A 13,945-nucleotide genomic window follows, 5' to 3' on the forward strand; every position below is an offset into this window, starting at 1 on the left:
AGCTAGAAACAATCAAAATGTCCATTTAAGGTGAATGAATTACTTTATAACCATGCAAAGGAACACTCTTGAGTAATAAAAATGACACTCGGTAACATTTACTAACAATAAGATGTACCCTTCTGAAGTATACAGTATAATGTTTTGTCAAATGTATATATCTCTGTAACCACCACCACAATAAAGATATTAATACATTTCAATACCCTAACATTTCCCTTGTTCCCCTTTACAGTCCCAAGCAAACAACCAAAGCATATGTTTTACTATAATTTTACCTATTCTAGATTTTTCATGTAAATCAAATCATACTTTGTATCTGACTTCTTTCACTCAGGATAATTTTCTTGAGATCCATCCATGTTTGAGTGAATCATTAATCAACTCATTTTTCTTTCTGAAAGATATTCCATTCACATTAGATACAGACATTTGGACAGTTTCTAGTTTAGGCTACAGTAAATATAGCTGCTCTGAATAACTGCATTAAAATCTCTGAATGCACATTCTCTATAATTTCAATACCCCAGAGTGGGGCTGCTGTGTTATTAGGTACAAGGATATGCCAAACTTTTTTAAAAAATGACCATATAGTTCTTTGAAGTGGTTGTACCATTTTACATTCCCATTAACAACGTAGGGCAGTTCCAGCTGCTCCACACCCTCACCAGCATTTATCATGGTCAGACTTCCTAAAGTCACCCCTTCTCATTTCTACATAGGGACGTCTCTTTCTGGTTTGACTCTGCATTCCCAGATGACAAATGACATTGAGCATGTTTCACATACTTACTGGCTAGATAGGTTCTCTTGTAAAACGTCCAAATCTTTTCCAGTTTTTGAATTGGTTGTCTTCTTACTGAGACCTAAGACTTCTTTATATGTTCTAGTCATTTGTCAGACCTGTGTATTTTTTATCCCAGTCTGTGGCTTGCCATTTTGTTTTAACATTTTTAAAAGAGCAGTTTTAATTTTTCACGAACTCAAGTTTTTTTTTTTTTTTACACTTCATGCTAAGAAATCTTTGATTACTTCAATGTCACAAAATTTTTTCCTGTTTTCTTTTAGAATTTTCAGTTTAGTTTTCATGTTAAGGTATAAGATCCACTTCAAGGTCATTGTCCTTTACAGTATGAGGTATATTTTTCAAAATTGTTTTATTTTTTCTGGATCTTTGCAATCACTGATTAATTTTAAGATCAACTTACCAATTTTGACAAAAAATTACCTGCAGAAATTGTGATTAGGATTATGCTAAATCTATAGATTATTTTGGGAAGAACTGACATTTTAATAATATTTACTCTTCCAATCCACGAACAGGGTGTGTTTAGGTCATCTTTGATTTCCTCATTTATGTTTTATAGTTCTCAATGTACAGACTTTGCATATATTTTGTAAATTTATCCCTCCACATTTGTTTTTGATACTATTATAAACATTTTGCAAATCCATTTTCCAACTGTTCATTGCTAATATAAAGAAGTAGAATTGATTTGTATATTTTGACATGATATGCCTTATACTTGCCAAAATGGCTTATCAGTTCTAGTAGCTTTTATGTAAACTTTTAAGGGTTTTCCTAGCATGTGATGTTATTTAAAGACTAACTTTTATTTTCTAATCCAATATGCCTTTGGTTTCTTTTTCTTGACTGGTTAGAACTTCTGGTAAAATTTTGAACAGAAGTTGTGAGGGAGAACATCCTATCCTTGGGAGAAACCATTCAGTCTTTCATTATTAAGAATATTAGCTATAATTTTTCATGGATCCTCTGTATCAGGATGAAAAGGGTACTTATTGCTATGTCTTTATTTATCTTTTCTTCTTTAGGGTCAAATCTGCTATTGAGTCAATTCAGATTAAGTTTTCCTTTTACGTATTAAACTTTCAGTTACAGTTGTTACATTTGACATACTTTTTTCCATCATTTTTGTCATTATTCATGTTTTCCTTTAAATACTTGAACATATTTATAATAAGTCTTTGTCTGCTGATTCCATTATCTCTGTGTCTTGCGGATCTGTTTCTACTGACTGATTTTTCTCTTGGGTATGGGTCATATTTTCCTGCTTCTTGAAATGTACTATAATTTGTAATTGGATGGTGGCTATTGTGATACTGTGCTATTGAGTGTCTGGACTTTATAGTCTTCCTTTTAAGAGATTTGATATGCTTTGGCTGGCAGTTCTATTACTCTGAGATCAGCACGATCCTTTTAAGACTTGCTGTTCAACAAAATCTTTCCATACTGTCCAGTTAGAACTCACATGTCTGCCAGTTTTGTGAGAACTCTTGAGAATTGCACAACTTACAGCTCCCCCGTCTCATGGAGTTTGATCCTATTCACGTGTTGCTTATATTTCAACAATACATTCAGGTGGGCACCTTAAATTTCTGGAGCCTTTCTCTGTGTACTCCCTCCTCTTCTATATTCTGCCCCACAATTTCCAGCTGCTTCCACTTCCCTAAAATCTAATCCGTCTCCTCAAACAGCAATGCCACCATCCTCCGCTGGAGATCCCCCTCTGTGTGTTGCTATTTGGAAAATACCTCCCAGCAGAAAGCCAGAGTGATAGTTCTCACCTCATCTGTTTTCCCTCTCACAGGAATCACAAGCCTGTACTGCCTTGTACTCTAAGAATAGAATTGTTTCATATTTTTTATCCAGTTTTATATTTGCTTACAATGGAAGGTAAAGTCTAGCACTGGTTACTCTATCTCAGCAGAAGCAGACATACATGTTCAACTTATCCTTTTTGCTTCATCCCATCCCCCACATTCAGCCCACACCAAACCACTACTTCTCTACATCTCACTAAGCAATTTCTTGTGTTTTAATTTATCTTCCTGCCTTGGTCATTTCCTTCTCATCCACCATGACCCAACTCTTAGGTCACCTCGCCTTTGAAAATCTTCAATTTTCTATAGAGATTTTCTTCTCCCTGTCTCCAAAGCATATCGTTCACACATATTATAGCACTTATCCCAAGGTACTCTCACTATGTGCCCATCTCCCCACTAAAATGAATTACTAATAATAATGAAAACTGCTCACATTTGAATATTTTCTATGTGCCAGATACTTCTCTAAGCACTTTACCCATTTACCCATTTAATCTTCATAAAACCCTAACATATAGGTACTGTTATCATCCTCATTTTACAAATGAAGAAACTAAAGCGCAAAGAGGTTAAGGAAATCACCTGAGATCACATAGCTTCATAGTGGTAGAGCCAGGATATGAATCTAAAGAGTCTGATTCTAGAGCTCATGCTCATTAGACTGTCTCTGATGAATTCCTGAAGGGCAGCAACTGTGTCTTATTCTTGTTTGTACATCCCATGCCAAGAGCACCTCAAATATTTGTGGAATGAATTAAAAATTTTAATTTTCTCCTAGTCATTAAAAAAAAAAAAAAAGTCCTTCATTAGTAACACAGGTTTTCAGTCCGTAATTACAGACCTGAATCTAGAAAGGGTCTTTTATAAACATGGAGACTAAAATTCATTTTCTAATAATAAATTCAAAGATCTCTGAAGAATTTTAACATGCAGAAATGACTAAGAAGGTTTTTAGGTAGCCAACTAACTGTATTGAACTCGGAAACAAAAAGTCTCTGCCAAGGAATCAACACCCCCTAAGAGAGAGGGGAGATGTCATAATTTGTCTCCACTAAATGCATACTAAATTAATCCCATCTATCTAAATGTGCAATAGAGATCGAGACAAAAGTAAAAAAGACAGAGTATTTAAACAAAACTTTAATCCTAAAAGTCAAATATGTCAACAGTAATCAATGAAAACAAACAAAACCACATTGCTCAATGAAATCAACTATGTATAAACAGCAAAAATTTAATTCTGTATGAAAACAGTATGGGTCATTACCTTAGAAACAATTAAGTGTCCTCCATATGATTATTAAAAGCATTTAAGTTCTTGGCAACAGGTAGTATATAAAACTAAAAGTACTTAAAAAAATAATAATACAGGTACTCCCTGCCTTTTAAAAGTTCAAGTACATCACTTTGTTTTACGAAAGACATACATTAAGACATTTTCACCAACCAAAAGAAATACAAAGAGGATTTTCACTTCTATGAAAAAAAGGCGAAAAGCAAACTTCGCATTCAGTGTCTGATTTGCAGTGGGCTGTTCTGGAGGCAGTGTGCACAAGAGCAGCGCAAAGGGTACGGCCAAGCTGCTTCCCTAGGAGCCACACTCAACCTCACGCTGCCGCAGCGCAGAACTATGTCTGTGAGCATCTGTGCTTTATCTTCACTATTTTGTGCATTCGTTAGCAGGATGTGTCCTAAAGTATCAAAAAAAAAGCCTAAGGGAGATTAGTTTTTGGATCTGGGAATGCTCAAAAAATTTTCTATGTAAATTAATGGTAACTGCTTCTTTATGCCACTTTGGCTTATGGAAGGTTTCATACAGATGCTCTACTTTTAGACAGTAGGGGAGAGCTGTAATGATTTATACAGAAATTTAAATGATTAAAAATAAAAAAAAATATATATATATATATATCTTGCACAAGTGGATAATTACATTTAATCAGCAAGATAGTAATGAACCATAGGGGGCAAATTCTACTGAGAAGTGGGGGGTTGATGCACTGTTGATACTTTCAGCCTCTATACCACACTGCCAATCTACACCACATACCTGGGCTTCTACTCCAGCCTACATCCCACTGTCCAGCTTGGACAGGTCCACAGACCCTCATCCAAAGTCCCTGAAACCAATTCAAAATTTTTCTGATTTTATGATGGTGCATTTTACCCAGCCCTCCAGCAGGATCTGGGGCTATACCCTGTAATCAAACACATGAATATTTCTGCAGCAAAATGCATGAATATTCACATTAAGTGGAATAAAGAAAGACTATAAATAATCTCACATCAGTTCAGGTCAGATTTATGAGCCTGAAAAAACCTCCTCTTTTCTCAGCTTTTAGGATTTTTAAATAGTAGGAAAAGGACTATAGATTTGTGTTACCACATTGCATACAATCTGCTTACTCCCACTTGAGAAATGACAATTGCTCCCTTATCTGCCATAGTCAATCACAACACTAATTTCTATACTAGTCTAGAACGGCAGCATCTTTGGAAATCATTTATTCAAAATCCCTATTTCATTGCTTAGGAAACTAAAGGCCAAGAAAAGATGGAATAACTTGCGTAGGGTCATACTGTTACCTACTGACAGAGATGAAACTAGAACATGCAGGTCTCCTATCTCCCAGGCCTACTGCTTGTTTGTTGGTCAGTTCATTCGTTCATTCATTCATTCATTCATTCATTCTCTCAATTCAAAGTAATTCTTTTCAGTTTTTTGAAATAATTACAGACTCACAGAGACTTGAAAAAATAGTATAGTGTCCTATGTATCTATCCTTCATCTGGCTTCCTTCAGTGTATAGCTGCAGTACCATAAGAAAACTAAAAAGGAACATTGGTATATTAACGTTAACAAAACTACAGACCCTTATTCCATTTTCAGCACTTTTCTTAACCTGTGTTCATTGGTGTAGAATTTTAATCATTTAAAATTCTGTATAAATTAGTATAGTTCTAAGCACCTTTATCCCATGTATAGATTCATGTAACCACTATCAGAATCAAGATACTGAAATGTTCCATCACCACAAAATACCTCTTTGTATTTACACCGTTCCTGCTCCCCACACTGTCCCTGACTCTAGCAAGCACTAATCTGTTCTCCAACTCCATAGTTTTGTCATTTTGAGAATGTTGTATAAAAGGAATCACACAAGGGCGCCTGGGTGGCTCAGTCAGTTTAGCGTCCAACTTTGGCTCAGGTCAAGATCTCACAGTCTGTGAGTTTGAGCCCCACATTGGGCTCTGTGCTGGCAGTTCGGAGCCTGGAGGCTGTTTCTGATTGTGCGTCTCCCTCTCTCTGACCCACCCCTGCTCACGCTCTGTGTGTGTGTGTGTCTCTCTCTCAAAAACAAACATTAAATAAATAAACAAATAAATAAAGGAATCATATAGTATTGTAGAGGCCAAGGGCAGGCTATCCCCAAATGGGCTACTTTGGCATGAACATTAAAAGTAATAGACACCCAGCAGATCAAGGAAAAGCTCTTTACCTCACCCTCAACTGCACCCTCTAACCAGAAAGAGAACTATTAACAGATTCCTCTTTTCCTAAGAAACTTATGTGCATTATAGGGCAAGATTTGTTTTCCAAACATCTCCTTTCACCTTCCTGCTAATGGTCTTTCTCCCATTTGTAATCTCCAGACCCCAACTCCTCTCTTTGGCTCATATAACCATCTCCTTGCCTCATTGTCTTCGGAATTTCATGTCTATGTGGATTCCCCATATAATATATATGCTATTAAATTTTATTTTCTCCAATTAATCTGCCTCATGTCATTTTGATTCTTAGTCCAGCCAGAAGGATCTTGAGGGGCAGAGTAAATCCTTCCTTTCCAACAGCATATAAACTTATGAGACTGACTTTTTCTTTAATTGTGGTAAAATTTACCATCTTAAACTTTTTTTTTTTTTTTTGAAGAAGAGAGAGAGGGAGCACAACTAGGGGAAAGGGGCAGAAAGAGTGGGGAGAGGGAAGGAGAGTGAATCTTAAACCAGGCTCCACGCTTAGCATAGAGCCTGATGTGGGGCTCAATCTTATGACCATGAGATCATGACCTGGGCCAAAATCAAGGGTTGGATGCTCAAACAAGCCACCCAGGCACCCCTATCTTAAACATTTTTAAGTCAGTTCAGTATATCCACACTGTTGTGCGACCAATCTCCAGAACGTTTTTGTCTTCCAAAACTAACACTCTACACCCATTAACTGACAACTTCTGATTACCCCCTCCTTCCAGCCCCTGGTAACTACTTTATTACTTTGTTTGTCTGAATGAGACTACTCTAGATACCTCATATTAATGGAATCATACAGTATTTATCTTTCAGTGACTATCTTATTTCACTTAGCATAATGTCCTCAAGGTTCATCACGTGGTAACATGTGCCAGAATTTTCTTTTTAAGGCTGAACAATATTCTATTAAATGTATATGGCATTTTGTTTATCCATTCACTTATTGATGGACATCTGGGTAGCTTCCACCTCTAGGCTATTGCAAATAATGCTGCTATGAACATGGGTGAACAAGTATCTATTTGAGACTCTGCTTTCAATTCTTTGGGATATATACCTAGGAGTAGAATTGTTGGATCATATGGTAACTCTATTTTTAATTTTCTGAGGAACCACCATATTGTATTCTGTAGTGGCTTTTTACATTCCTACCAGTAGTGTGGACTGACTTATTTCATTCAGCATAATTCTTTCCAGATTCATTCAAAGTGCTGTATGAATAAATAGTTCAGTTATTTTCATTGTTGAACAGCATTTCATTGCATGGATGTATCACCATTTGTTCAACAATTCACCAGTGAATGACATTTGGGTTATTTCCAGTTTTTAGCTATTATAAAGTTGCTATAAACATTTGTGTATAGGTTTCGACATAAGTTTTTACTTCTCTGGAATAAATTCTCTGGAGTGTGATTGTTGAGTTATATGGTAAATGTATGTTTAATTTTATAAGAAGCTGCCAAGTTATTTTTCAGTGTGGCTGAACTATTTTTACATTCCCATCATCAATATAAAAGAAGAAACTTAGTTTCTCTGTCTCTTCACTAGGACTTCATATTGTCAGTATTTTAAATTTTAGCCAGTCTATTTGGTATGTAGTAGTAATCTCATCATGGTTTTACATTTTTCTAATGGCTAGTGTTATATAAGCTTACTTGTCATCTTTATAGGCTCTTTTTGCTCATTTTCTGATTGTACTGTTTACTTTCTCACCACTGAGAGTTCTTTACATATTCTGGATACAAGTCCTTCAGATATTTGATTTGCAAATATTTTCTCCTAATCTGTTACTAATCTTTTCATCCTATTAACGGGATCTTTTATAGAGCAAAGACTTTAATTTTAATGAAGTCCATTAAATGCAGATTTTTTTTCTCTTACAAAATGGGGTTTTGGTGTTATGTCTAGTAAATGTTTCCCTAGCTCTAGGTTCTGGAGATGTTCTCCTGTGTTTTCTCCTAAAAGTTATATAGTTTTACATTTCACATTTAAATTCATTTTACATTGATCTCACAGGTATCCATTTTACTTTTTTTTTTTAAGGTGTGAGGTTAAGGTCAGGGTTCATTTTTTTTTGTCAATGATGTCCAATCATTCCAGCACTATTTGTTGAAAAGACTATTATCCCCTCCACTGAATTGCTTTTGTACCTTTGTCAAAAATCAATTGGGCATATTTATGTTGATCTATTTCTGGGTTCTCTATTCTGTTCCATTGATCTGTCTACTGCTCTGCCAATGCCACACTGTCTTGATCAATGAAACTGTGTCTAAGACATAACGTTAGGTAGAATGATTCCTCACACTTTTTCTTCCCCAAAATTGTTTTAGCTATTCTAGCTCCTTTCTTGCTGATGATTTTACTTTACTGCACTGCTTATTCTTGCTTTTAAGGTCCCCCCTATACCTACTACGGGTATGAAAGCTTGGGGCAGAAAGGAGAAAAAAGAATCACAAAGGAAACAATATGTAATATACTACCATCACCCTAAAATATTACCTATATAATTTCTGTCCAGCAATCCCAAGGAGATCCCAATTTCTTCATGAGAAGTTCTCTACTATTCCAGACCACTTCAGTATCTCTAAATAAAATAGCTAATGTATCGCCACTACTCATTAGCCACAAGTCATTTACTTCCTTCTGGTAGACAGATGTAAATATACTTGTGTTCAACACAATGCCTGTTCATCAGGGAACAGAGTCCATGTTTTAGACTTCTTTATATTCCTCCACAAGCTTCAATAAACATTGAGCTAATTAACTGAGGATTTCTTTCATCTAATTGGAACTTACAATATAAAGATCCTAGGAAATCTAGAAAAAGAAGGGTAAAAAATTAGCTAACTGCTACACTGTTCCTAGTAATAAAATTATTATTTTACCAAATCTCAAGATTTTAAATTTAATCTCACTGCTGAATTTGTTAGAGTATACTTCTAGGCTCTTTTTCCTTTTCTTGATGAGATGGCTTAGGTAAAGAAAGAGAAGGCAGTGAATAATAAATTATGGTGATTTGCTTTTTCTCACCTCCTGTTTGCCAAAAATGCCACCCTTCACCCAAATTTTAGGGTATCAGACATGATTCATCTCTAACATCCCATATAGATTTAAACAAAAAGGAAAATGATCCAAGGGGCTGGAATACTGATTTAAGTCAATAATAGAAATTCAAAATGTAAAATGAAACTGTAAAAGAATTTACCAGGTCCAGTTTCCTATGGTCCTAACTAAATCAACTACAAGGGTTCTTTGTGTTCTTAGCTAACATACTGACAGCATCTTCCTCTTAATTGTCAATACTTTACTGATAAGATTTCAACAAAGGTGTACATCATTTGAAAAATATAGTTGCTTAATCTACGTTTTCAATAATAATTAATAATTAACAATAATCATACAGTCTGGGGGTGCCTGAGTGGCTCATTTGGTTAAGCATCCAACTCTTGACTCTGGCTCAGGTTATGATCTCACAGTTCATGAGTTCAAGCCCCACATCCAGCTCTGTGCTGATGGCATGGAGTTTGCCTGGGATCCTTTCTCTCCCTCTCTCTCTACCCCTCCCCTGCTCATGCTCTCTCTCTCAAAATAAATATATAAACTAAAAAAAAAAAAAAAAATCACAGTCTGCCTACCCTCTGATCAAATGCCTGCTCAATTGCTAAAATAAATACAGGATTCTCTCCCTAAAAGTTGTTTGTTTACTGATTGCTTGTGAGTTCAGACTGTTTAAATACATAATTTGCCCTACATTATCAAAGTAAACATAATAAAACTACATGCACATTAGCTCTTTTCTTACAAAATCCATCTATGTTATCATAACACCTTGTGAAACTTAATTATTTTGTTCCTCCCCATTTTTTTCACTGTAGTATGGTACTGGGGAGCCAGGGCAGGCTGCAACCAGGAAATTTTTAAAGGCATTAGTCTTAGAAACTGTCTCTCTGCGGCTTCAGAAGGGATCTTCTCCAACACCCCATCTGATGTGCTAGCAACTAAGTACATGAATTATAATTCTCAGAACATACACATTAATTACACTTTTTGCTGCTCTGCCCTTTTCGCTTCAATGTTTTATTACAAAGACTACAATATGCACAGTGCAATATACTACTCCAACCCCCACCACTTACACCACCATTCCCACCACATACGGTGAAACCCCACTATTAGCAAAGAGTTAAGTAAGAAACTTCATACTTGTAGTACTGCAAGAACATGGAATAATCTGAACTCAGGACACTGCTCATGAGAGTGTCAGCTAGCAAAATCACTTTGGAAAACAATTTGGTATTATTTACTAAAGCTGAACACATACAGACACTCCTGCATCTATTCCCTCAAGACAAGTACACCAGGAGATGTGCTCAAACACAATCACAGCAGCATTTTTCATAACACAAAAATGCAAACCACTCAAATGCTGATTGAAAGAAGACTGTGGCATATTCACATGGTAGGATTTCATACACCAGTGAAAAACTGATGAAGTACAATTAAACATGACATGGATGAGTCTTAGCAACAATTATGAATAAAAAAGTAAGCATAGCAGACTATATGCAATAAACTAGCATATTTATAAATTTCAAAAGTGAGCAAAATTTAACACAGTATTACTTAGAGGAATACTGATATAATTTTTAACAAGGAAAAATAAACACAAAGTTCAGTACACTGGGGCTCAGGAGCATGGACTGGGAAGTACAGACAGTTTCAAAAGGATTCGTAGTTATACTTTTTATATTAGATGGAAAGCTCATTACTTTAATTATTAAGCTGTAAAACATATGAGTATGTGCGTGTTTGTACGTTAGTGTGTGTGTTTGAGTGTATAGCATCTAAAATCTCTGGAGAATTAACATTCTATCTACAGGCCAACTTTAGCCCAATCATAAAATGACACTCCTGATTACTGGAGATAATGCCAACAAATGAAATCACTTATTATTGTTATTTCGTAAGTTTCACAGTGACAAAGAAATGACAGGTGTCTCATAAAAAGTTACAGCAAGGGTTTGGGCAAGGGAAGCGGGGGTGGTTATAAAAGGGCAACGTAAGGGATCCTTCCAGTGACAGAAATGTTCTGCATCTTGACTATATCAATGCCATTAATCTATTTCTGATATTGTACCATAGCTGTGCAAGATGTTACTATTGGGAAAACCGGGTAAAACGTACATTGGATCACTCTGTATTACTTCTCCCAAAAGCAAGTGAATCTACAATTACTTCAAAATAAAAGTTTAACAAAAGAAAACAGGAAAAGGTATTTTTGTCTAAGTCTTCTCCACCTTGGTACTACTGACATGGGGAGGGGGGCACATAATTCTTCACGGTAGGGGCTGTTCTGGGAACTGCAGGGTGTTTAATAGCAACTCTGGCCTTCACGCACTAAATGCCAGTAGCACGCCCCAGTTATGACATCTCCATATATTGCCAATGTTCTCTAGGAGGCAAAACTGCCCCATTTAGGAACTACTACTGCTTTACTCACAAAAGCAAAGAACTGTGGAAATGTTCCCAACAGAAGGAGTCTTAAGAGACAAGACAACTAACTGTAATATGTGATGGTAGGCTAGTTCCTGTACTAGAGAGAAGAGCTATAAAAGACATTACTGGATCAATTACTGGATCAATTACAGATTAAATAAAAGTACTGTATCAATATTAAATGTGCTTAAATACTGTAAAGAATATTCCAACGTTTAGGAAATACACGATTCAGTATTTAGGTGTAAAGGATCATGAGGTATGCAATCTACTCTCAAATGATTCATCAGAAATATGTGTGTGGGTATTTTACATATACATGTAAATTGTATACATGTATAGAATACGTGAATTTGATTAAAAGGTATACCGCTGCATTCTTTGTACTATATTTATTCTTGCAACTTTTCAGTATGTTTGAAAATATTTACAAATAAAAAGGGTTTTGTTTGTTTTTACTGGAAGCATAAGTTGTGATCTTAAAATCCTAATAGCAAGTTTCACAGTAGTAGTCCAGCTTCAGTGATAAAAATCGCAAAAGGATCGTGACTCCTGAGTGAATAAATTCCTACTCTAAGCCTGGGACACTCGCTGGAAAGAGCTGTCTACCTTCAGCACATCTCCTCCTCCCCATTCTTTCTGGAGGCGACCTCTTGAACAGTGAGGAACCGAACATCAACCTACCCCACTTTCAAAAGACCATTCCTAGAAAGGTGACTCAAACGCACATCCCTACTCAATTTCTCCATAATTCACTGAGGCATCTTTACCCTGAATAATTAAGAAGCAAAAAGCAATTTAAAAAAAGTAAGAAAACCGCTTATCCGCTCATATGAGCAAACGGAGGGAGAAAGTTAGTTAAGGTGAGTGGACTGGAGAAGATAAAACATCAAGTGTCCAAGAAGTCTGAGGAAAGGAAGGGATAAAAAAAAATGAGCAGGGAACCAGTCTGAGCGAGGTAGGAAGGGTGCGTCGGCCAGGAAAAAGAACTCCAGTGGGTGACAGTGCATCAGGAGGAGAGGGAGTAGCTCACCTGGCCGTGGTAAGCAGAGGGTGCTGAGTCCCCACCAGCTTCCGCACCTGCATAGCGATGTTGCTGAGTTCGTCGCTCAGCAGGCAGCGGAGGCTCATGAAGGACGTGGGATAGCCCACGATCTTCTCCGCCTCTGACACCACTTGGTTCCAGTGGGCCGGGGACCTGGAGGACTGACCACGCCAGGAGCCCACCGAGGAGACGGTATCGAGGAACGGGGACCACCACAAGCGTCGCGGGGAACCCGAGACCCCGAGATAACGGGGTAAGCGCAACAGCAGCTGCCGAAGGCTCATAGTTTGAGTCTGGGAGTGTCAGGGATTTGGGGGGGGTGTCCGGAGGTGGCGCAAGTAACAAACCAGGGGCGGAGGAAGAACTTGCAGGAACTAGAAAGAAGCGGCAACTCCTGACTCTGAAAGAAGGGAGAGTCCTGGAACCGTGACTAGAAACGAACTTTACAGCTTTCAGCACTTCAGGCTACAAAGACAACAGCCCAAGCTCAGCACTGCCCCTGGCCACCTGAGTAGAAACTACTGCCGCTTCTTAAATGGGGGACGCCATGTTGGAGGCGTGGAATACGGTCTGTCGTAAAGACAGAGGCGGGGTATTCAGGAGCAAAGAATGTTCCCTACTTTACGACGCAGTCATGAACGCCCCCCGAAGGGGTGGGGCCTTGGTAGTGACACCCGGAAAGCACGGGGTAGGGCGAGAGCTTAGGCTCCTCCCACACCCCCGCCTCACCCTAGGTTGAAGGATTTAGGTTGTCCTGGATTGGGGTGGGGCTTGGGTGCTGCTGTGCGGCGCTCCAACGCCCGGAGCGGGGGCGGAGTCTGATTCACCAGGACGTGCCCAACTCCCAGCACAGACTGGGCACACGTGAATATTTGTGTTATGAGCGAGGATCGGTGTCTATCAAGTCTCTTTTCGCGCCTGCCAGCCCGCCCGGACAGAAAGGGCGTGGGGCGGAGGTGCGGGCCCCTCTGGGAAGCCTTTCGCAGCTGTGTGCCCCTAGCCCCTGGCAGTGGTAGCGGAAGGGCATGAGGGAGGGCCGCTACTCAGACGTGAGACGCAAAGTGAACCCGTGGGGCTGAGCTCTCTTTGCCCTCTGTTCCCAACCAGAAGAAAGGTGGCCTGACCCGGCGGAAAGGGTTCTTTTTCCCAAGGAATGTCCTCGATCCTTGCCTAATCACCCAGCTTCCTCACTGAGCCTCGGTTTCCCCTTGTGTGTGGCCCAGGCGGAAGCAGCCACGCCTCCACAAGGGT

General features: G+C 38.2%; 1 protein-coding gene across 3 annotated transcripts in view; it reads right to left on the reverse strand.

Annotated features, from left to right (window-relative positions):
• PDSS2 (decaprenyl diphosphate synthase subunit 2) overlaps positions 1–13,285 on the reverse strand; it is a 260,475-nt gene extending 247,190 nt beyond the window's left edge. For all 3 annotated transcript variants that reach the window (XM_039237439.1, XM_039237440.1, XM_039237438.1), the window contains exon 1: positions 12,683–13,285. In XM_039237439.1, the coding sequence (XP_039093370.1) occupies positions 12,683–12,978 (296 nt within the window). In that variant the 5' untranslated portion in view covers positions 12,979–13,285. The remainder of the gene's footprint in view (positions 1–12,682) is intronic.
• Positions 13,286–13,945: the final 660 nt, after the last annotated feature.

The sequence above is a fragment of the Hyaena hyaena genome, unplaced genomic scaffold (genome assembly GCF_003009895.1).
Source record: "Hyaena hyaena isolate Hyena2069 unplaced genomic scaffold, ASM300989v1 scaffold_123, whole genome shotgun sequence".
Classification (NCBI taxonomy): domain Eukaryota; kingdom Metazoa; phylum Chordata; class Mammalia; order Carnivora; family Hyaenidae; genus Hyaena; species Hyaena hyaena.